Source organism: Gopherus flavomarginatus, chromosome 3 (genome assembly GCF_025201925.1).
Source record: "Gopherus flavomarginatus isolate rGopFla2 chromosome 3, rGopFla2.mat.asm, whole genome shotgun sequence".
NCBI lineage: Eukaryota > Metazoa > Chordata > Testudines > Testudinidae > Gopherus > Gopherus flavomarginatus.
Window position 1 is genome coordinate 206,282,433 of NC_066619.1, and position 23,878 is coordinate 206,306,310.

The following is a 23,878-nucleotide window of genomic DNA, read 5'->3' on the forward strand; positions in this document are numbered from 1 at the left end:
CCACCCCTCGCTGCACAGTGGATCGGACGAGTTAGCCTGACCGGGACAAGGACCACAGTGGCTCTCCCTATAAACTTGCGAAAGTGCATTGCCCACGCTCTGGCTGCAACTTTTCAAGAGATTACAGAGGCAGATTACAGAGACGTGATAGAGCAAATCAATGGGCTATTCCACGTTTAGGCATGCATGCAGGCAGCCATAACCCCCACCCTCCTCTCCCAAAACATAAAAATATGCTTACCCAAGCACGCTCCTCTGCTTCTTTTTCACCAGCAACTTCCCGCTGCTGCGACTGGCTAGCCTCCTCCTGGCTTGAGAAGAGCTCCTGGGTGCATGCCTCCTGGGACTCCAGGGTGTCTCCCTCCACCCCAGTAGCCTGACTCTCGGCTTCCTCTACACCCTCCCCCACTTCTCCCTGCTCTGAACTCTCCATCGTGCTCCTAGGATTGGCAGTGGGGTCACACCCAAGTATGGCATCCAGCTCCTTGTAAAAACGGCAGGTCGTGGGGGCAGCTCCTGAGCGGCGAATTCCCTCACGGGCTTTGCAGTAAGCACTGCGCAGCTCCTTTAATTTTTACCCTGCACTGCAACGCGTCCCGTTCATGGCCCGTTATCAGCAAGAACTGTGATATCTGCCCATAGGTATCATAATTTCTCCTGCTGGAGCACAGCTGTGCTTGCACAGCTTCCTCACCCCAAACACTGATGAGGTCCTGCAGCTCGGAACTGTTCCATGCTGGGGCTCGTCTGGGGTGTGGAGGCATGGTCGCTGATTGATTGCACTCCACACCTGGCTGAGCAAACAGGAAGGGGATTTTTAAAATTCCCGGGGCATTTAAAGGTGGGGTCAGCTGAGCCCAGGGCAGTGGAGTGTGCAGGATTACCACAGAGGCTTAAAAGGTATGCTGGGATACCTCCTTATACCCTGGAGGTCAATAAAAGCGCTGGTGGGGTCCACACTTACTGACCAGCGCTGGATCACCAGCGCTGGAATCGCTACATCCGAGGCTCGACCGGGTGTACAGCCAGCGCTGCAACCAGGGAGTTGCAGCACTGGCCGTGCTTTGCAAGTGTGGCCACATCCTAAGTTGCAGCGCTGTAACTCTCTAGTGTAGCCATGGCCTCAGTCACTAAGGTGCCACAAGTACTCTTGTTCTTTTTGTGGATACAGACTACGGGTATGTCTACATCTACAATTTTGCAGCGCTGGTTGTTACTGCTGTATTAGTACAGCTGTATAGGGCCAGCGCTGCAGAGTGGCCACACTTACAGCAACCAGCGCTGCAAGTGGTGTTAGATGTGGCCACACTGCAGCGCTGTTGGGCGGCTTCAAGGGGGGTTCGGGGAACGCGAGAGCAAACCGGGGAAGGAGACCAGCTTCCCCGCGGTTTGCTCTCGTGTTCCCCGAACCCCCCTGCAAACCGCAGGGAAGGAGACCTGCTTGCTCGGGGGTTCGGGGAACGCGAGAGCAAACCGGGGAAGGACCAGCTTCCCCGCGGTTTGCTCTCACGTTCCCCGAACCCCCCTGCAAACCGCAGGGAAGGAGACCTGCTTGCTCGGGGGTTCGGGGAACGCGAGAGCAAACCGCAGGGAAGGAGAACTGCTTGCTCGGGGGTTCGGGGAACGCGAGAGCAAACCGCAGGGAAGGAGACCTGCTTGCACGGGGGGTTCGGGGAACGCGAGAGCAAACCGGGGAAGGAGACCAGCTTCCCCGCGGTTTGCTCTCGCGTTCCCCGGACCCCCCTGCAAACCGCAGGGAAAGAGACCTGCTTGAAGGAGAGGCTTCCTCAGGTATGCTGGGATACCTGCTTATTCCACGGAGGTCAAGAAAAGCGCTGGCAAGTGTCTACACTTGATTACCAGCGCTGGATCACCAGCGCTGGATCCGCTACACCCGAGACAAAACGGGAGTAGGGTCAGCGCTGCAAACAGGGAGTTGCAGCGCTGGTGATGCCCTGCAGATGTGTACACCTCCTAAGTTGCAGCGCTGTAACCCCCTCACCAGCGCTGCAACTTTGTGATGTAGACAAGCCCTAAGTGAGCTTCTGAGGCCACTGGATCTGCCGGGAAGCATGGGACCCACCGATACAGGCTCAGAACTTTGTCACACTGCGTTTTCAGGCTTATTCATGTTTTTACTGTTAATTTCCTTTTGGTGCTGGTGGCATAGTTTTCAGCGCTCAGGTTTTTTTAATGCCACAGGGAACATTACTGCCTTGAACAGACTTCCCTCTTTTTAGAGTCTTCCTCTAATATATGAGGATAACTCAGCTCTGACAATAGGTAAATAGCACAGCAGTCAATAAAGAGGGATTTTAAAAATCATAGCAGGGAAGACTGTGCTGTTTCCACTATAACTGCACTTCCTCACTACATGTACTTGGTTGTAACATGGCTTTTTCAGTATCAAAACATGGGTACTCACTCAGCACTTCCATGAAATCCTGTTCAGATGCTGTTGAAATTTCAATCTGGTTTCATTGTGCAAAAGACCCAATTGATGGTACATACTTCCTTCACTTATTCAAGTCCGTTAGCTTTCTGGTGAGATAACATAACTTCTGACTGTATTTGCAATCTGCAGCTGGTCCTGTTCGGAGTTTGACTTGAATGAAATCCGCCTGATACTTTACCAGGATTGTGAGAGAAGAGGCAGACAGGTCTTATTTGATTCCAAAGCAGTGCGCAAAGTTGATGAGGCAGCAGCTCAGGTATGAAACATTAATATGCTTCTGTCCTTTGGTTCTTTTTTGTTCTCTGGCCCCGAATGGAAATAATTTAAAGAGACTATGCTCATTTCTGCATTTTATTTTGAAGTTTTTGCTGCATTTGTTGTGGGTGCAAACTTTTTTGAAATATGCAGGACATGCCTGTTACAGCTACATCCGAAAAGCCTAAAATAACATATTCCAGCTTACTGCCATTTAAAAAAAATATGGTGACTGATATAAAACAGTGTAGGCCCTGCTCATAGACATTGCTGAATGGACTTGATCTTTTTTTACTTTAGTATTTTTCTGACATCAACATTTTTTGTATATGTTGAAGCTGATCATTTTTCATTTCTTAGGCCCAGTCCTTGCACGAGTTGCATAGAGATATCTGCTTATTTTACTGGGAGTTGGCACATGTTCCGATGCACTTGGCTTCCCTTTGGACCTCTTCAGTTAAACCAATAAAGTCACTGGATTTTTTGTTTTTTGGTTTTTTTTTGTCACCAGTCCATTTTTGTTACTTTTTGTAAAGTAGAGTACGTGCACATGACTGAGACAATAGCAGACAATACATAATTTTGAATGTTGTGAGACAAACCAGCAAAAACAAGGAAATGTACAATTAAGGTATGGCTTGATCTCTGCCAGTATCTGGATCTACAAGGCTACACTTAAACAGTACACCTTTACCCCGATATAACGCTGTCCTCGGGAGCCAAAAAATCTTAGCGCATCGTAGGTGAAACTGCATTATATCAAACTTGGTTTGATCCAGCAGAGTGTGCAGCCCCGCTCCTCTTGGAGCGCTGGTTTACCACGTTATATCCGAATTCATGTTATATAGGGTCACGTTATATCGGAGTAGAGGTGTACAGGTCTGTCACATCTTAGGCAGGGGTTCCGTTCCACGGTTATCGCATAAACCAAAAACCGCGTATAGTCAAAACCCCAAGCCCTTTAAATCCCGCCCGCAGCTCCGGCGGCAGGGCCGGGCAGAGGAGGGCATTTAAAGGGCCGGTGGAGCCCTTTAAATCCCCACCCCCCTCTGGTCCCGCCGCCGGAGCTGCGGGCGGGATTTAAAGAGTTCTCCCCCGCCCGGCCGCTGGAGCTGTGGGCGGGATTTAAAGGGCTCCACCGGGCTTCCTGCCGTGGTGAGGAGCCCGGAGGAGCCCTTTAAATCCCATCCACAGCTTTGGCAGCTGGGCTGGGGCTGGCATTTAAAGGGCCCGAAGCTCCACAGTGGCTCTGCAGCTGGGAGCCCCCTGGGTGATTTAAAGGCCCTGGGATTCTCAGCCACAGCTGGTGCCCTAGGACCTTTAAATCTTGAGTCCCCGCCTCTTCTACTTGAGGCCACGTCCCCTCCTAGACTCCAGGCCTTTCAGCATAAAGCTGAAATTGCGCATGTTAAGTGCGCGTAAGTTGCGAGAGACCTGTATTTAAATATGTCCAGTTGATATTAAGAAGACAAAAATGATACAGTTAGTCTTCCTTGTTAGCTGTACTTTTCTTCTACTCAGTTCAATTCTGAGGCGAGGCCTACGCTATAAATTTACATCTGTATAACTACATCTCTCAGGGGTTTGAAAAACCCACACTCCTGAACAACACAGTTTCACCGACCTAATCCGCAGTGTAGACAGTTCTATGTCGACGTGAGGGCTTCTCACGAAGGTGGATTAACTATGCCAGCGGGAGAAGCTGCAGCAGTTTAAGCATAAACCTACCCTGAAACTCCATTTTGTTATAAAACAGTTTCATTGGATGGATTTCAAATTACAGCTAATACTGTTGACTGGAATGTGTTGACTGGTACAGTCAATGTGTAATTACTAGCTATAATGTACACTTTAAATAGCAGTGCTTTGTGGAAATGGCTCATGAAAAAGTTTAAAGACAGCCATCTGACACTGTATTTAAATTAAGCTGCACGAGTATCACATGTTGACTTAACCCACATTAGTAAGGCACACATGAGCATGACTGATCATCTACTTATGAGGGTAAATAGGTCAGAGTGGCCTATATTAATCCCTTTTTTTTCTATTGTGAGCCCCAATACCAAGGTCAGTACTATATATCCAAGGGGTTGATTACACAGTGTTGCATTTACTTTGGAAGAATGGGAAGGTGTATTTACAATTATATAAAAATGTTTAGCTCCTCTTAAAGACATAAATGTTTTAAACAAAAAAAATTAATTTATAAAGTATAAATCTCCATTTAAAATATTGTCCTTTAGAGAGAGATTCTCCATTGTGTTTTCAAAATATCCTATAACAAATGGAACGTATGATCTTATTTTCATACCAGACACTGAAATAGCCACTTAAAGCTAAATATTCAGAAACTCTGTATGTCTTTGAAATGCTCTAGTTAACACTTGGTGCACTGGCATGTTCTAGACTTCCAGGCTAGGGCCCAAACCTGCAGCTATTTGTCTATGACAGACTTCTTTTGAGTTCAGTTTGGAACAGGATCAAGCCCCGAATGAGCAAAGAATTAGGGAGCTTCTCCCCTTCATATAAACAAATAGAATAGATTTAAGGCGGTTTTACCTTTAAATTTGCTTATCTGGGAAACTAGGCAGATTATCTTCTATTTAACAAGGGTATTGAAGAGTATGGTTAATCATGCTGTAGTATAGTTAATGTGTTTCATTCTAGCTATTCCTGTGGGTGGCATAGAGCAGAACACTTTTTTTTATATTAAGTCTGTTTTTGTCAATAGCTTGTGTCAAGCACATGACTACTAACATTTGTGCATTTATAACCACCTAATGACAGTCACATTGGAAATTAGATAAGCAGCAGTTACATAAATGCAGTGCCAAGCAAAAGCTGCACAAAAGGAATGCAAATATGTGGTAAAATATGAAAGACCAGTCAGCCTCATGTAGAAAAAACAACAAAATCCTCTACCACGTGTCTGGTTAGTTTTATAATTGATAGTAAGAGGGCTTGCTTGTGCCACTGCTATAGTGAAACCTATTTCTGCTCTCTAGAATTATGAGAGCGCTACTGGATTGTCTTTGCCATCTCTCTCCAAGCCCCACCCAAGAGCATGTCTTAAGCAGGGCCGGTGCAAGGAAGTTTCGCACCCTAGGTGCAACTTCTACCTTGCACACACCCCCCCAGCTAACCCTGCCCCCCGCAGCAGCTAACTCAGCCCCCCATCTGGGGAGCCCCCCCCACCGCGACAGCTAAGCCCTCTCCCCCCCGTCCCCCCATGGCAACTAACCCTGCCTGGGGAGACTTCCCCCCTCTCCCCCCCAGCCCCCTCCCGGCAGCTAACCCCACCAGGGGAGACCTCCTGCAGAAACTATGCCTGCCTGAGTAGCCTGCCCCATCTTACCTCACCTCCGCCTCCTCCACTGAGCATGTCGGCACTGCTATTCTCCTCCCCACCCAGGCTTGCGGCGCTGATTGGAGGAGACTTAGAGTTGGACACTGTGCTCAGCGGAGGAGGCAGAGCGGAGGTGAGCTGTGGCGGGGAGCTGTTCCCCTGTGTGCCCCCCCCTCATTGCGGACAACCCTCCCCCCGTGCCCTTCCCCCCCAGCTCACCTCCACCTCCTCACCTGAGGGGGCTTTTAGGTGCCCCCAACCACTAGGCGCCCCAGACGACTGCCTAGTTTGCCTAAATGGTTGCACCGGCCCTGGTCTTAAGTTCCCATTTTCTTGGTTTTATAACTATTTCAGTGCAAGCTCCTAATGTATCAGTGTAAAGCAAAGTTAACACAGATTCAACTTAATCCAGTAAACCCTGCTTTGCACCAGTGAAGCATGTGTGCATTGATGTAGTTACAACACTCAGCATTTTTTTAATGTATGCCATGCCAAAGATTGTTGTTTCATTAGTATTTGTGTATAGTGCCCAATACAGTGAGGTCCAGATTGAGACTTTGTCATTATTGCAATGCTAATAGTTTAAGAGAATGAAAAAAAAATCAGAGTATGTCTACACTTGGAGCTGGGGGTCTGATTCCCAGCTTATGTAGACATCCTCAGTCTAGCTGTCATCAAACTAGCGCTTTAAAAGTAGTCGTGTAGTTGGGGCAACATGGGTGGCAGCAAACAGCAGCATGGTCTAGCCATCCTGAGCACAAACCTGCCTGAACCTCAGGGGTATGGACTCCAGGTGGTTAGTCCATGCTGCTGCTCATGCTAGACTACTGTTCTTAGCATGCTAGCTTGATGAGAGCTACCGCAGATATTTCTATGAGAGCATGATATTTCACATCCCCTGCTCCTAGCATAGATGTAGCCAGACACATGCTTTGCCAGCATTTATTCTAGGCAAACTAGCCTTTTTGATGGGTAACTAAAAAGGGTTTGTGTGAGTGTTTGTGTTTTAAACAAAAAATATTGTTTTTAAACTGGGAACTCTGCATGCAAGAACTTCTATTTTTAATTTTATTCAAAAAGCTAAATGCTTCTTTTCTTGGATAACATTTACCACAACGTTACTATGTAAACAGCATGCAATTGTTGAAAGGTTAAGAGTCTTTCTGTAGTAAAAACTGCCTAGGTAGATAGAGCAAGTCAAATAATACAAACAGTGATTTGAGAGCAGGGGCAGCTCTATGTATTTTTGTCGCCCCAAGCACAGCAGGCAGGCGCCTTTCAGCGGCACACCTGCGGGAGGTCCACTGGTAACATGGATTCAGTGGCGCTCCTGCGAGAGGTCTACCAGTCCTGTGCCTTCAGCGTACCTGCCGCCAAATTGGGCATACATATGTGGCGACCGGCAGGCCACCCCCCGCAGCTTGCCGCCCCTGGCACACGCTTGGTGTGCTGGTGCCTGGAGCCGCCCCTATTTGAAATTAAACTTGGGGAGTTGGCAATGCAGTTATTGACAGGTGAATATTACACACTAAATATTCAGACTGGCAGTAGTTTAAGAATAAACTTCTATGCAAATGATTATTCGTCCTAATATTCCTGCTAATTATTCTGTATTTGTTTTTTTCTGGCTGTTCTTCTGTTGAAGAAATCTGCTATTAATTTTGTGAAGCAAAAACAATACCATGAAATTTAAGAGATTGACCGCTCACTATCCATAGAAAGTGGCTCATAAAATGAGATTTATTTGCATGAATGTTAGTAAATTATCTTATAGATTGCATCTCACTCCTGATTTCTATAAAATATATTCTAACAGGAAAAAAAAAACCATTCGCTGTAGATTTGTAACAAATTACTTTGACCAGGATCACGATGGCTGAAGAAGCAGTGTTTATATATTTCTATATAAGACATGTATTTCTATAACAAAAACTTAATTCATTGGTAGACTAAGTTCAATGCTTCTGTTCCCCTGGGCATCACTTTCCTTTCTCTTGAAAAGCCAAAGTTACTAACATGACTTGGATTGATTTTTTTTTTTTAAACCCATAGATAAAATCTTTCAAAATTATTTTTTTGCACCAGTATGGTCTTAATAAAATTCTTCTGAGATCTCAGGGGTGCAGCTAGAAACAGAAATCTTCATGTTTGTTAAACTTACTTTCATCATCAACCTTTTCTGACACAGAAAATAGAGGATGCTTCAGGAAAGGCTTCTGCCAAGTGCTGCCAAGCAAGCAATGAGACCAATAGTATTTCTTCCCATAGACCATCAGTGGGCTGTACACAGCATGTCAAGGACCAGCTTCCAAAGTACCAGGTAATGTTAACACATCAATGCCAATCTATATATAGATTTTCACTGAATGACTAAAGATGATAACTTTGTGTTAAATTCACAAATGTCTGTTTAAAAAGGATTTGTAGTATGTCAAATATGAAACTGATGCTGGGGATCTGAACTGTATTTCTTTCCTTCCACATGCTGAGGAGGAGGGTTGTTTTGTTTTATTTTTAAAGTGTTATGTAAGTTTAGCAGTTCCTATGTTCAGTTTTTTAAATTTCGCAATTCTTCAGTTTTTCTGAACTTTTTCATAAAGTAGTTATAGTCTAAACTTAGACATACTTCAAAAGTATGTAAGTGCTTTATGGTGCTCCACATTCTTGGTCTAGAAAAATACAATTTTTTTTTCTCAATCCTCCATTGCAGGAGCCAATGCTCATAACTTCTGCAGGAGCTGTTGAACCCAGCTGATTATGGGAAAGATTGTAAACAGACTGTCAATATGAAATCTAGTCAGCTTCTAAAAATGGCTAAATACTTTCAGGTCCCCTGTACAACCACAAAAAATGGCAATCACATCTTCCTGGTTGATTTAAAAATGCTTTTTTCCTTTGTTTTGATCTCTGAAAGTCTCACATAAACAGGAACTCAGTTACTCCTGTAAAGAAGTGACGTTCCCGTAAAGACTTAAAGCATATGGCTAGTCGTACCACATAGTGTGACTACTACCATATAAAAAGTTAGGCCCTTATCCTACACTCAGTTACGCATGTGCTGAACTTCCCATGTTGAGGAAATTATGTAATTGACTACACAAAATACTGTCAAATACGCAAAGAGAATTAGGGCTTAGATAAAACTTGTTTGTTTATACATGTAACTAGAAACTTCTTTAATTACTTTAGTTGGTGCTAGTGGTTTGTGTGTAGGTGAGGTCCTTTTCTTCAGTTTTTCAGTTCTAGTAATCTTAAGGTACATTTATGCTGCAAAAAAACCCCAAACAAAACAGCAGCAGTAGGGAGTCTCAGAACCTGGGTCTGCTGACCTGAGGCTCCTGCTGTTTGCTATGAGGCTAAAAATAGCAGTGTAGACACTCTGGGCTCCAGCTGGAGCTGGTGGACTCTGAAAACTGGTGAGGAAGGAGGGTCTCAGAGCCCAGGCTCCAACCGGAGCAGAATCTCCACACTGCTGTTTATAGATATAGTGCAAATCTGAGTAAGATGACTCCAGCTCTGAGACTTGCTGCTTTGGAAGGGTTTTTTTGCCGCATAGACTTACCCTCAGGTGTTACCATAACATTAGTCTTAGAAAAAAGCTTTCAGTCAGAAGTGACTTTTTAAAGTTAAATTTCTTTTTAAAAAGTGCATACTCTGTTTTTTTGGGGGGGTTCCCCCCCTGCAAAATCCCTAGAAGCCTGCCACTGAGGCTGTCTATCCTACTGCTTATGTTGGCATAACTTATGTCACTCGGGGTGGGGGAGGAATAAATCACTCCCGAGCGACATAAGTTACACCCACATAAGCGCTGGTGTGGACAGTACTGTATCGGCGGGAGAGCTTCTCCCACCAACATAACTTTCTGCTGCTTTTTAGGGCTGGAGTAGTTAATGGGAGAGTTCTCTCCTGTTTGCTTAGATCAGCTACATTAGACAGTTTACAGCGACACGGCTGCACCTGTAAGCTCTCTAGTGTGACTGTACCTCTAGTAACTGAATTTTTTAAAATTTAGTCAGAGCAAGGCAACTAATTCCTCAGAGCAAGGTCTGTTGCTTTTGAGCATTTTTCCAGTCTCCTAAAGCCCACATGTGAGTTTTTTGGGTGCTGATTTTAAAAAAGGACATTCAAGACTCAGAAAAATGAGTTTTCTACTTTTTAAAATTCCTGTTGCCTCTGTAAAATCGCTTGTGTGAATCTCCTCAAAAAAGGCAAACCTTTGTCCTGTGCTAAGAGACACATGAGAGACTTCATGTGGATTGGGTTTGTTTTAAGAAATTGTATCCTTGTATTGAAATGCAAGTTACTACCTTAACTGTGGTGAGAACTTATACATAGGAGTTTATCCTCTTACTGGTAGTAGATCTTTGGAATGTAGTAAGAAATAGGACTTATTTTGTTTCCTTTTTTAAAATTGTCATTCCAAGTATATCTTGCCATCTAAATGAGTTAATTTAGACCGGGAATGATTTTTAAATATAAAAGTAACAACACTTAAGAGTCCAGACTCTTCAGACCTGCAATGCTTGCAGTCTTTCTCAAGCAACATCCTCCAATAAAGAAATGTGGCTGGGAGATATAAAATTACTTGTGTCTGGTTCAGCTGCAGAGACTGAGCATGAGTGTCTTCATTGCAGACCTTTGGGAGAGTCCATGCAAATTTGAAGTAGTAGGCCTCTCTAATGAACTAAATATAGTATGTACTGTGACAAAGTTCCTCCTCTGCCTTGATGGATCCTGCACTTACTGGTGGATTTGCTCGCATCAGACATTCATGGCAGCCCTCAGTTTAGCCACTTTTGCTGGTGGTTTTTTTTATTTGTTTGTTTTTTGCAAAAGTGGCTAAACTGGCTCAAACTTGCTGTTGACTCAGCTTATCTCATCACTGGCCAGCATGGAGAAAAGGAAGGAGAACAATCCTTGCAGTCTCTGCTGATCCACCTAGTGGGACAGGCCAGGGACCTTCCCCTCTGGTGGGACCCACAGTCCAGGTCAATTCCTCTTGTATCCAATAGTGAGTTGAGGGGATGGGGGGAGCCTGGGCCTGCCCTTTACTCCGGATTCCAGCCCAGGGCCCTGTCGATCACAGCTGTCCTACGGTGTTTTGTGTAACACCTGTATGACAGCTACAGCTCCCATGGCCTTCTCCCAACACCGCCTTTATCCGCACCACAGGACCTTTATCCTGATGCCAGATAGTGTTTGTATTCCTTAGTCCTCCAGCAGCGCCCTCCCACTCTCAGCTCCTTGTGCAGCCCTCACTGACTGAAGCGAGGTCCTTTTTAAACCAGGTGCCCTGATTAGCCTGCCTGCCAAATTGGTTCGAGCAAGTTCCTGATTGTTCTGGAACCCAGGGAAAAGGGACCTGCTTAATCTGAGGCTAATATATCTACCTTCTATCACTTTCCTGTAGCCATCTGGTCCAACCCTGTCACGGTACGCATTGCACAAACACCACTTGGTATATGCTGCTCTTCACTGGGAAGCAGAGATTACTTGTACTTCATGTTCAAAATTTAGTACTGCTGAGCGCCATGCTAAAATAATGCAATGGTTGTGATTGGCTTTTTCCCCCTTACTTATCTATAGTACACTAGACCAGCCTCTGATGTCAACATGCTTGGAGAAATGATGTTTGGCTCAGTGGCAATGAGTTACAAAGGTTCTACCTTGAAAATCCACTACATACGGTAAGTGAGTTTCCTTTTCTAGGATTATCCATATGGTTGGAATTGGAACTGTTGAGTCACTGAGATGATGATTGTTTATCCTTTCAGCTCTCCTCCGCAGCTTATGATAAGTAAAGTGTTCTCAGCCAGAGTGGGAAGCTTCAGTGGAAGCACAAATAAGTAAGTTTGGTTGTTTCCTGTCATTTCTCACTCTCATTTTAGATTTCTTCTGTCACTGCTCCTAAGGTTGGTCTGTATAAAACTGGAAAGCTCATAAAACCAAATGTTGGCTGGCAGTGAGTGAAAGGGAGAGAGAGTGAGACTGTTTTTATGAGCAATATTCACATGCTGAGTTCTAGCTGTCCCACGAAGCTAGAGGGGAGTGAGATCATTCAGGGTCCATCTACACTGGAATAAATGACTTGCAGCATGGCAGCAGCCGGCCCAGGTCAGCTGACTTGGGCTCATGAGGCTTGGGCTGCAGGGTTAAAAATTGCAGTGTAGATGATTAGGCTGGAACCCAGGTTATGAGACCTTCCCCCCTTTTGAGGTCCTAGAGCTTGGGCTCCAAGACAAGCCTGAACATCTTCACAGCAATTTTACAGTCCCACACCCCAAGCCCAATGAACCAGAGTCCAGATGGCCCAGGCCAGCAGTGGGTGTTTAATTGCTGTGTAGATGTACCCTTTGACTCTTTACGTGTGCTCTGGTTGAGCAATGAGAGAAACTCAAAGTTTAGAGGCCTGTATAAACATTCAAAGGTTTTTAGTCTCTATCTTCAGTGACAAGTTCCCACTGCCAACAAAGTTGCCTTTTTAATATAATGAAGGTGTGCATATATTTTTCTACCTCCCCCTCCCCGTCTCCTCCTCTTCCCCGCCCCCCTTCAAAAATGGCTGATGAGATTTTGCTCAATTCCCCTCTACCGCTCAAAATCACTGTGGGCAGAGACCAAACATGGAAAGTTAGTTAATTCCGAAAAGTACAGTCTTAAAGTCTACAGTCCTCCATGATCTATTTTCCATTATAAATATCTGTTATAATATAGGAGTATCTGCTAATCTTTAAGCTTGGTGCTGAAGTTAGATTTTTATAACAAAGCCAACAAAACAGAGTGTAGTTTGATGTTAGTCGAAGCCATTCTATCCCCCTTCTTAGAAATTTTGATATTTCTCCCTTTTTAGCTTGCAAGATAGCTTTGAATACATCAACCAAGATCCCAATCTGGGAAAATTGAGCTCTAATCAAAATGGTTTGGCCACCTGCCGTAGTGGATGTAATCTAGGTAAATATTTTTTTATTTTGCTTAAAAAAAAAAAAAAAAGTTTCCTGATGAGGCCATCTGGTTTTTTAAATTATTTTCCCTGCATTGTCTTTAATTGTTTGTTGTTTGTTTTTTTGTTTTTTTGTCTTGTGCTCTCTCTGCGTTGCTGTTTTTAGGTGTGTTACAGCTGTGTAGCAGCAAAGTGCTGCAGGGTGTATCTGAAGGAGTTCCCCTCCGGCTCATCCGGAGTGCTTCTTTCTTTGCAGGTTTGTGTGGAATGCTGAGCACAGTGTGGCCCACCCACCCACAGTAACCCAGCTTCTTCCGAATCTTGTCAGGAGGTCCATAATTACACTCTAGAAACAAAGGGCTAAAGTGATGAAGATGATGATGGGCACATATTGGCTTTATATTTTGACTCAAGCCTTCTTGAAATACCAGGCTGCATTAAATTGCTTCCTGTTCTTTCCTCCCACCTCTACCACAAATGTTCACATTAAGGAAACTTCCTAATGTAATGTGTATTCAATAATAAATGAGCCCTTATGTTTCTAAGAGGATTTATGTTTCCTGGTCTACATTTGATCTCTTGCTGGTGTGCAGTTCCGTTTTGCTTCTTTCCCTCTTTGCTTTCCTCCCATATCTTTTGACCTGTGGATTTTTTTTCACTTGATGCCAATGCTTTTAAGACATTATTGAACTGAGTCTGGGAGTGGTTAAGTTTCGATTTTCCAGTATTAAAGGCTTTATCTTAAATTCAAAAGTAGCATTTAGTCTACTTTACATATGAAAATATCCTTTTACAGGCATGACGATTACTCATGCTGTTGGGGAAACCTCGGATCTAACTGATCCTGCTGATTTGCAAAAATGAAAAGTTACTTCACTTCCCTCACAAATCTTGCATGCTTCATAAGTTCAGTGAATATGTGCTACTAACACTTACTGGTGGTCTACGCTGGATTGAATTTTTGCTTCATGCTATAAAGCAAGCATAGTGATTAATTTAAAAACAACTGAAACTGATACTCCATATAAAGTATTGTTAGCCTGTTCAATGCCAGTGATGCTACAAAAATTAACGAAATCAGGATTTTCTAATGTGGCTAGAGATTTTGGGTGCTCTCATTTTTTGGATACTTCACCTGAGGCACTTTTTCATGGGGCTGGTTCTCAGCTGTATGACTTTTTCAGTGTATATAAGTTAATGTTCAGATCCCTACAGGTACTTAGAAGGTATTTTAGTCTAAAATAAAAAACGCAATCTCACTAGTAGTGTTCAGTATTGAAATATTGCTTGCTATTACCTCTTCAAACACTGAATATTTTTTTATCTGCCCACACACTGTGGGCATAGCTATTGCTTAAATTAACTGCACTGGATATGACTTTGCTGTTGTGTGCCCTTTAAACATAAACTTTGCATAACACTAACAAACAATATGAGGCAACATGTAATGTTTTCTGTTGATCTGATCTGTTTACTTTAGCACATAGCACCCCGGTTGATATGCCTAGCAGAGGGCAAACTGAGGACAGAGACAGCGGCATTGCTCGGTCAGGTATTTGTGTTTCTTTTTCTCCTGTTTGATGAAAGCAAAGCTTTTTAGCACAGTGATTCAACAGATTCAGGTTTTGCCCAACCAGTGGGGTAGAGTTTGGATATTGCTGCTTATAGCACATCCACGCGAACTTGTGGATCTGTTGAGCAGTTCCCTTCCCTATAAACTAGGTGTCTGCTCATCAGCTCCGCTGCTAGAACATATTCTTCCCCTTCTCCCCTACAAATAAGTAAGAAAGGGGATGTGTCTTGTGATGCTCTGCCTTTACATCATTAACTCATTTGGTTCTCATCTATGTAGTACTTCAGTAATATAAATGTATAAGCTAGGGAAGAAATCAACAGTAGCACTTCCACTAAAGAAAAGAGGGGAGAGGATTTTTGGTCAGTGGGAGGAAAAGCAGTGGGTAGAGGTTGGCCTGCCTGTCGTGACTGGCAACATCTCTTAGGACAGACTGCTTCAGCGGAGTACAGCCAGTACAGAGGAGAGAGATGCCATCAGTCTAGTCTCCACTACATACAACATTCTGGTGCTGTTAAGAAAAAAGGCTTCTACTATGTTAAGGCAGCAAGAATAATTCAAATAATTATGGTTTTACCTGCTGGGAATGAGTCAGAGTGAAAGGAAAGCTACTGTGTTTTTTTTTTTTTTTTTTTAAATGAGAAAATCAATAGGCAAAAATTATATTCATGTTCACCTGGCCAAAGGGAATAGTTTTTTGTTTAATCAGCACCCTACAAAATGTCCGTGTGTGTGTGTTTTCTTGACAGCATCTCTGAGTAGTCTCTTGATTACACCTTTCCCATCACCAAGCTCCTCATCCTCCTCTTCCAGTAGCTACCAACGCCGCTGGCTCCGAAGTCAAACAACAAGTTTAGAAAATGGAATTATTCAAAGGTGGTGAGTGTTGTGAGCTTCTCCCTGCTAGAATACAATAACAGTTGCACTGCAGTTGCTGAAATTGGCCAAGCCTCTGTTCTTAAAGGGGCAAGTCAATTAAAAAAAAAAATTCCTAGTAACAATCTGATCTCTCCTACATACTAGTGTTAAGTGTTGATTAAGATTATTACAAATGAATGACTACAAAATGAGGTTGATAATGAACACATTTCAAATGAAGGATTATCATTTATTTCCAAGGCACCCATTCAAATAAAGAAAATTAAACCTTCAGCTGTTACTAGAAGAACGAATGGCGCTACCTACTGACATGCGGGAGAATGTAACATCATCGGTGGCACAATTATATTCTACTATAACAAACTGAAGTGACTAGTTAACAAACTTTGGTGCAATAGACCATGACAACTCTCTTGACATGTACAAGAGGCCTCAAGCAGTGATTTTTTTGGCACAACTTGAAAAAAGAGAGCCATGACCCAAAAACAAAAGCCAAAAGCTTGGCTATAATAACTTCAATATGTTTGCCACTGGTCTGACAAAAATGTTATGGGGTGCATCAAGACTTGGCTTATAGACAGTCTTGCTTTCTCATGGCAAGATAAGGAATGCCTCTCAGCTACTTCCCTCGCTTACAAATGGACCTGCATATATACATGCATGCTCATAGGCCTGAAGCCAGCGGATCCCTCTCTGTGCAGATTAGGAACAGTACGGAGTTGATGTAGCTGCTGGGAATTGGCTTTCATTCTCTCCTCTTGCCCTCCAGTGTGGTGGAAGTTACCTGGAAAAGGTCATCCAATTTAATGCTGTATTATATTTTCAGGGAAGCTGGGGTCAGCCACTGCCAAGGAGCTAGGGGCTGAAAACCCTGTCCTCTTGTGGATTCTGAGAGTTTTCCAGGCTTGTGCAAGTGCTTCTGTAGCCTTTACCAAGGAGATGTAAAGCCCACTTCTCCCCAGTGAGATGACATAGTTGATTCTCTTACAGAGATTCCATGTATAGATTTCCCACATGAAAAGCCCCCTCTGTGGCTTTTGTCATTGGAAGGGATACTTAGCCAATGGATCACAAGTTGTCTTAATAAATATACAAGTTAAACAGGCTAAGTGCCCTACAAACACCTTGGAAGATCAATTTCCATGCCCCATATCTCTGTTCCATTAATCATTGCTACAGACGGATATTTTGGCTTTCTTTTGGTCTGTGGGCCAAAGAAATTATCCTGAAATCCGCCATATGAAAAAGTGCCCTCAAGTTCAAAAACTAATGGAATAGCTTTTAGACAAAGATCAAGGCATTGGTTAGTTAATTAACTTGTGTTCAATTTAGATCATCTTATAGTGATCAGTTAAGTTAGTGTAAAAAATCCTTTGATTAAAATCTCATTTAAAGAGGCATTTTAAAAAAAAACAGTTCATTCTGAAATATATTTCAGTGTTTTTGTAACTACTTATCCCTAAAGACAAAACTTAAGCCTGCTTGCTGAACATTATTTTCTCTGTTCTTGGTGTAGTATTTGCAATATGCAGCATCAAATCTTTCTCCAGAGGTAAATGATTTCTGTGCATTTGCTTTCATCACATCCATAGTAGAGAAGGAAATTGCACAAAAGTATTTTAAATCCAATACTTAGGCTGTCAGGCATTACATGTGTTGCTGTGTTCAAACATTCATTTGGTCAAACAATCAAGTACCATTGAAACAACGGATTTTAGCTATTGTTCTCAATAGGAGCTGAATCTGTGCTTTAATTCATACAGCAAAAACTGCACAGCATCTGACTGATCTTTAGACCAACGTCCCAAAGAAAACAGAACTTCTATCTGCAGCTCTAGATGGTTACTTGTTAGTCAAGCACAATTAGCAGCTTTGTTGAAACGGGTTCTCGCAGTCAAACTTCTTTCAGAGCAGTAGCCATGTTAGAACTCCTCGTTGTTTTAGTCAGACTTCTGTTTCTCAATCTCAAACTATGGGAAACTATACAATAACTCAATTTGCGATGTTTCTTATGTTGATTTACAAAATTCATGGGAATTTCTATCTTTGCACTGAAGTTACTAAGGAGTTCAAAGGAGGTTATGTTGTCATCTTGAGCTCTTGTTTCCCACAAGCTCAGTCTTCTCTTTAGAGCCTCTGTTGTGACAAATTTAGTATATTCAACTCATCAAATAGATCAGCCAGAAAACAGTTTCTGCTTAGAATGAGTTTTCAAAATGCACAAACCTTAGTTCAAATAGCCAGCTTTTTGCTCGCCTTTTTGCTTGTTTCAACTGAAGTGCTGCAGTCTGTACAGATTGAACAACATCTATCTAATGCTTTGCTTTTTTTAAAAAAAATGAAAATGCTATGAATTTACTAGTAGTATTTTTAGAGATTGGCACAATAATATACCCTCTGAAACATTTTTAGTTCAGTTAATTGCAATAACTTCTCCAAAGCCAGCAACATCAGTAGACTCAGAGTTGTATTGCAGATATCTTTATTTTCTGATCTGGTTTTTTGACAATCCTTTGGCATTTGACAGCACTGTTGGAGATCGGGTGCATTTAAACTATGCAAGATTACTCTCTCCTTGCCACGATGAAGCATGACTTCAGAGACATTCATAATGGGTGGTAGGATAAATTCTTTGCCAGTTACATGATGCTGTGTTGTAATAGTCTGTTTTTAAACAAACAAACAAACAAAAAATCCATAAAGGCATTCTATGCTGCATTTCTGAGACAGAAGTAGCTTTTTGAAAAGTACTGTTTTGGTTTATGGTAATTAATAGCCTCCAAAAACTCTACTGGCTTCCTGGCATGTTTGTTAGGAGGTATTTGTGTGTCTTGTTGCAGGGTAGACATAGTCACAATGCCTTTAGAAATTCATTGTGATCAGTAATGTAGGGATCAGACTGGCCTGCAAAGGAGCAGCTACCAATGGTTGCTTATTTCATCTATTCTTGGCATCTCCATCTTGTGCTGTAGAATCAAAATTTCCCCTTACATAGGTTCTCTAGTCTTTATGGCTGAGGCAATAACCATCAAAATGTAAACAGAGTTCAGCTGTCTGCCTGTATCTTCCATATGTCTGGCACTTGTGAACTTTCTCATTGTGATAGGACGTTAACCCTAAAAACTTAATGTCAGCATGGTTAACTATTCTACTGCTGATCCTAGCTCATAGGAAATTAAACAATTTAATGAAGGTCTATACACTGTATTGTAAGGATTGTCTCATTTTGGTGTTGAGTAGCCGAGCATCAGAGTTAACCACTACTTATTTTTTCCAATCAGACCCCTAAGTATATGTAAAGTCAAAAGCTAGATGATTTTCATCATGGACCATCAGTTTCTTGATCTCTGGCTCCAAACACTTTCTGATGACTTGTCTCTCTCACTCTTGATCAAATGCCTGGTGCTGCATTCACAAATCACTGTATATTGTACTCACTGACACCATGGACCTGCCAGTGCTAGAGAGATGGTGCCTAGAAGCTAAGGATATTGCAACCCAATCAGGAGGGGACAACCCATGACTGGCTTCTGGTTCATACCTTACAAGCTGAGAGGTCCTGTCCTATTCCACCATGTATTTCTGTGGTTTCTATTGAGATTACTTTTTGCAGTTGCCATGGCTTAGTTTTTGGCTGATTGGAGCAGTAAGCAAAGCTCTTAAGTGATTTAAAATTACTCCTTGAAACTTGGGGATGCTGCCATAGTTAGAATCTCTTGCTGACATACAACAGTATGCATCGTATACAAATGTAGGAAACGCACAGGGTAATTGGCCTGCCATTTATCTCATTGCAGGTCCACCGAAGAGACTTTTAGCATGGCTGATGAAAGCTGTAGTTCCAATCCTGCAATGATTCGGAGGAAAAAAATTGCCATCAGTGTAATTTTCTCCCTGCCTGAAAGAGAAGATGCACAGAGGAACTTCCAGGACTTCTTTTTTTCTCACTTCCCTTTATTTGAATCCCATATGAATAAGTTAAAGAGTGCAATTGAAAAGGTACAGAATGCTATTTAGTGGAGTCTGAACAATAAGCACTAAGCAGGGATTGAATACTCTAGAGCCTGGAAAGGCATAAATAATCAGGGGGTGAAGCCAGCTTGCAGACTGAGCCCTGCATGAGGGTAGCACATAGCTTCTCTGCCTTTCTAACTGCATTGGAAAAAGTTGTGCCTTGGGACCACAGTCCCTCCCTGGGTTCTCTTCTTACACTGGAAGGAGGATTTGGGGGCGCGGGTGATCCTCTTCTCCCATTTAGATGGTTTTTCAACTGGTTGATGCATTATGGGGGAGAGAGTGCATGCTTGCTTTGAAAGGGCTGGCAGGGAGGAGAGTATCTGGTGTACAGCCCTTGCTCTCCTCCCCCCATGCACCTGGTCACGTGTCCTAGATTGGTCCTTCGCAGTCATACATGGGGATGTGGGCAGCTCTTCCTTTCCTAAGTGGCCACATAACATTGGGGCTAGAGCCACAGTGTCTGTTCATCAGTTCAGACATGTTGATGAGCCTATAAAGATGGTATAAACTATTTTGCATTCTTTAAGATGTCACTTTTTATTGTTGAAGGCCATGATCCTCTGTAGAAAAATAGCAGAATCCAGCCTAAGAGTTCAGGTTTATATCAGCCGTGTCACGGATGCCCTGGGAGAATTCAGGTGAGCTGTTATTACACCGTATTATAGGAGGAAGTTAAGGTCACCTGGCATTTCCTGTTAAGACCCTGTTTTTTCAATAACTTTGCCAAACTCTAATCATTTGGGCTACATTTTTCCAATTTAAGTGTCTGCCTCAGACTGAAATTTTTTGGAAAACTTCAACAAAAATGGTTCCACCATTTCTGAGAATGACTGACAGTAGGGGAAAATGCATTGTATTCCTATATTTAAAAAATTCTTACAGCTGTTGTGCTGAGAAACTTGAATGCTTTCCTGTTTTGACTCAGGTACTTGAAATTTGGCAGGGGGGTGATGCCTTTTGCCATCCCTGTGAACATCCACCTAAATGTGGCCCTGCTATAAGTCTTTGAAAAAATTTCAGTTCACACATTCTCAAAGAGACTTTACTAGTCTAGTAGCTAATCTCTCCTCATGGCTTGTACCTGCCAACTGGACTGCATGTGCACCATCCCCACAGAGCAAAGGAGCATGCTTCAGCCCACAGACTGCATAAGACTTTCCCTGCAATTGCTCCCCCAGGCTGCGAAAGGCAGCTGTGGTGTCAGATAGCAGGAAACTGTTTCCTGTGCGCTCCATGCCCCTCCCTTGGTCCCCCCACTTCAGTCCTTCAGCAACCAGGTGAAGAAGAGGTGGGGAGAACACCTAACTGGAAGGTGAAGGAGGGAGATAGGCCGGAGCTGGAGGGTGGGAGTTGTAATAATGTGGAGGATGGATAGGAGCAGCGGGAGGGAGACAGGCTAAGGGCACAAAGGGAGAAGGGTCTATAATCATTAGAGTACACTCTCCTCCAATTGAACCCAGGAGCCATGAGTCTAACAACCCTCTGCTGTCAGCAGATAGCTGTGAAATCCACTGGCAAAGCGTGTCTCTGATCCCCCTCTAGCCACTTGTCCACACAGAGGATAACAGCCTATTACTGCTATCAGTTATTTTATTAGCTTAAGTGGTATAGGTCTGTTCTGTGGTTCTGAAGATCCAAACTGATGATCCAGAGACCCATTTAATCTTAATCTGGTCCCCTTGCACATATGAGGATAGTCTTTTTAACAGTGCGATCACAAACTACTTTTTCTTCAAGACCTCTTCCTCATTTAAAGCTCAGCATGGACTGTGCTCTGGGAATGAATCAGGATTATATAATAAAGGAGTGTGTTGCCAGTAGGTTCCCTGCTTGTTGGAAGGTGTGTAGTGACAGAGGTGAGGGGTGGCAGGCAGGAACAAAAAGGACAATCTCATGGTTAAGGGAGTTGAGTGCTACCTGCAGGATTAGATTCTGTTCCTGCCTGGGCCACAGAGTTCTTGTGTTAGTTCAACTGGCTTTCTTGCATAACTTTTCACAGGTGGTCACTAATGGTGTGTGCCTCATATTTTGGGTGCCTGACTCTCTCTCCTGGGGTCTGGTGTGTAGAAGTGTGCTGAGCACTCAAATCTACAAGTGAAGTCAGGGGGAGCTGTGCTTTGAACAGTGCTATATCATGCTAAGTATTGTAAAAAATCATATCTTAGGTGTCTCCAATTGAGCACCCAAAACTAGGGGGTACTTTGGACCTTGTGCTCTCTGTTCCTCAGTTCCCCATCTATAAAATGGGGAAGAATACTGATCTCTAGCCTCACAGGGTGTGATAGAGTTTTTATAAATGCCACAATAAGGCAGAGGAAGGACACGAGCTGTACTGGTCTGGGAAAGCTCTGCCCCTCGGGCACTGCCTGGGGAAAGGAGCAGTATTAAAAGAGCTCTAGCAGCCCAGGCAAGGGGGAAGGAGAGAAGCCATTTTCTGTAGGACTGCCCTGAAACAGTAGGGGAAAATAATGGGAAGGTCTGGCTGTGGGTCTCCCTCTTGCTCATGGAGACATCACCCCAGAGGTATGGAGAACCATATACACGGGAACCAGAGGGTCACCTGCATCACCCCCAGACTTTGGGGTTTGAAGCGAAATGTTATAACGCAGTGACAGCCATGCCCCAAACTGAGGCATCCGGTGTGTGGGAAATGGCCCAGGAACGAATGAGCAGAAATGGGCTGAACCCAGCCATCCCATGCTATCACACTCTGAGGATCCTGGGTCAGGATCCCCTGTGCCTACCCTGCAATGGGCAGGACCAGAGGTTACCAGCAAGGATGCTGACATAGCTGAACCCTGTCCAAGGGGTTCAGGACACACTTGAAGTGAAACAGGGTCATAGGCCTTGACCACTAGGCATGCTGACTGAACAAATGACCCTGCTATAGAATTTGTGAAAATAAGTCGATGTTGTGAAGCACTCCTACTAAACTGAAAATCACCATAGAATAGCTCCTGAGGAAACGAATAGTTCTGATAGTAACAGAGCAGGGTTGGAATAGCATGCAGAAAATCAGGCCATTGAACACTGAATCAAGACAAAATTATAATACTGAATATCATTAAGTGAGCAACATCTACTCTGTGCACTGAAGAAGGCTAGGGTCCAGTGGAACAATAGTATATGATCATGTAATTAAAGACTGTATCATAATTCATACACTTATGGAGGCCCAATTAAGGCCTGGTTGCAACCTTAATTCTGGCGTTTTCTAACTCTTTGAGTGCTTGACTTTGCAATCCTAATGTTCTTTTAAGGTAGTTCTTAGTATGTAACTGTAAAATACGAGTGTTACACCATGGACTTGATTTTTATGACTCAGATTTGACTTCCCCCCCAATATAATATTTTCTCATTGTATCAATTTTTGCTGTCTTATGCCACTAGTTTTTTTCCCCCAAGCATTCCTCTTCTTCCCTCCGTACCTCTCACCCTTTGCTTCTCTTGTAGCATTGATACACTTCCTATCTACAGCTGGCAAGATAGTATACACAGTGCAAAGGAAAAAAGGATATGAAGTTTAAAACAATATACATTTTAAAACATACACACTGTAGATAATGGGGGACTATAGCTACAATGGCTTGGCTCTAAGCTTTTTGTAACTTTTGTGGAATGGTCACTGAAGAATAATGAGCCTAAAAAATCAACCTTCATACCACACCAGAGCATGTCTTAAATAACATGCTTAAGAGAACTAACTATTCTCATCACAAGAGAAAAAATGTTTTTAGCAAATTTGAAAAAGTCTATTGTATACAGACAACTTAAAAAAGGCATAAATAAACAGAGATTGAAGGTAAAATCAATTTACACACGCATCCAAGGAAAGAAACTTAACACACACAAATTGAATTATATGTTTACACTGTATGTATCTGCAAGTAATTGCTTGGGAACACACAGCTAGATTGCTCTGGTAAATGGTAAATTTTGAAATGTAAAGTAGACAGAATATTTGGCTGTAAATTTTCAGGCACTAATCACCCATAAAACAACAGAAAATTTAACTAGATGATCTGGAAAGCCCCAAACTTTCCACTATACTAGGGCTGTTTCTGAACTTGCTAACTTGTGGAGATTATTTGTACAAAAATTTTAAATGTGTAGAAGCCTATAATCTCTTCAGCTAGAAATTTAACTGTGGATCATGCAAATCTGTTTGGAATTAAATTAGCTGTTATCGGAGATGGTGGCCATATGTGATGGGCTTGTGTTTTGCTATCAGGCTACCCATCAAATCATTGTATGTCTAAGATCACACTTCTAAAACTGCATGGTCAATGTATTGACTAATATCTGGGCTTATTTACTCAGGTGGTAAAGCACCTGACTGGTTGTTGCATAGGCAGGATGATGAGTCGAGCTGCAGATTTCATTCAGAGTTAAACTCTTACAGCATAGTTCTTC

The 23,878-nt window shown here is 43.0% G+C and overlaps 2 protein-coding genes across 7 annotated transcripts in view; one reads left to right on the forward strand and one right to left on the reverse strand.

Moving 5' to 3' along the window:
• Positions 1-23,878, forward strand: part of FNIP2 (folliculin interacting protein 2) — an 84,751-nt gene that overhangs the window by 43,626 nt on the left and 17,247 nt on the right. The window contains exons 2-11 of one of the 3 annotated variants that reach the window (XM_050946228.1): positions 2,585-2,711; positions 8,245-8,376; positions 11,643-11,743; positions 11,831-11,902; positions 12,907-13,007; positions 13,163-13,252; positions 14,477-14,548; positions 15,319-15,448; positions 19,246-19,447; positions 20,015-20,103. In XM_050946228.1, the coding sequence (XP_050802185.1) occupies positions 2,585-2,711; positions 8,245-8,376; positions 11,643-11,743; positions 11,831-11,902; positions 12,907-13,007; positions 13,163-13,252; positions 14,477-14,548; positions 15,319-15,448; positions 19,246-19,447; positions 20,015-20,103 (1,116 nt within the window). The remainder of the gene's footprint in view (positions 1-2,584; positions 2,712-8,244; positions 8,377-11,642; positions 11,744-11,830; positions 11,903-12,906; positions 13,008-13,162; positions 13,253-14,476; positions 14,549-15,318; positions 15,449-19,245; positions 19,448-20,014; positions 20,104-23,878) is intronic. The other 2 variants (XM_050946229.1, XM_050946230.1) reach the window with 2 other exon arrangements.
• C3H4orf45 (chromosome 3 C4orf45 homolog) overlaps positions 1-23,878 on the reverse strand; it is a 144,020-nt gene that overhangs the window by 43,605 nt on the left and 76,537 nt on the right. The window contains exon 6 of one of the 4 annotated variants that reach the window (XM_050946678.1): positions 19,232-19,295. The exons of the other annotated variants lie outside the window; for them this stretch is intronic. Within the exon in view, the coding sequence (XP_050802635.1) occupies positions 19,232-19,295 (64 nt within the window). Of the gene's footprint in view, positions 1-19,231; positions 19,296-23,878 lie in introns of those variants that run through there. 4 annotated transcript variants of the gene reach the window in all.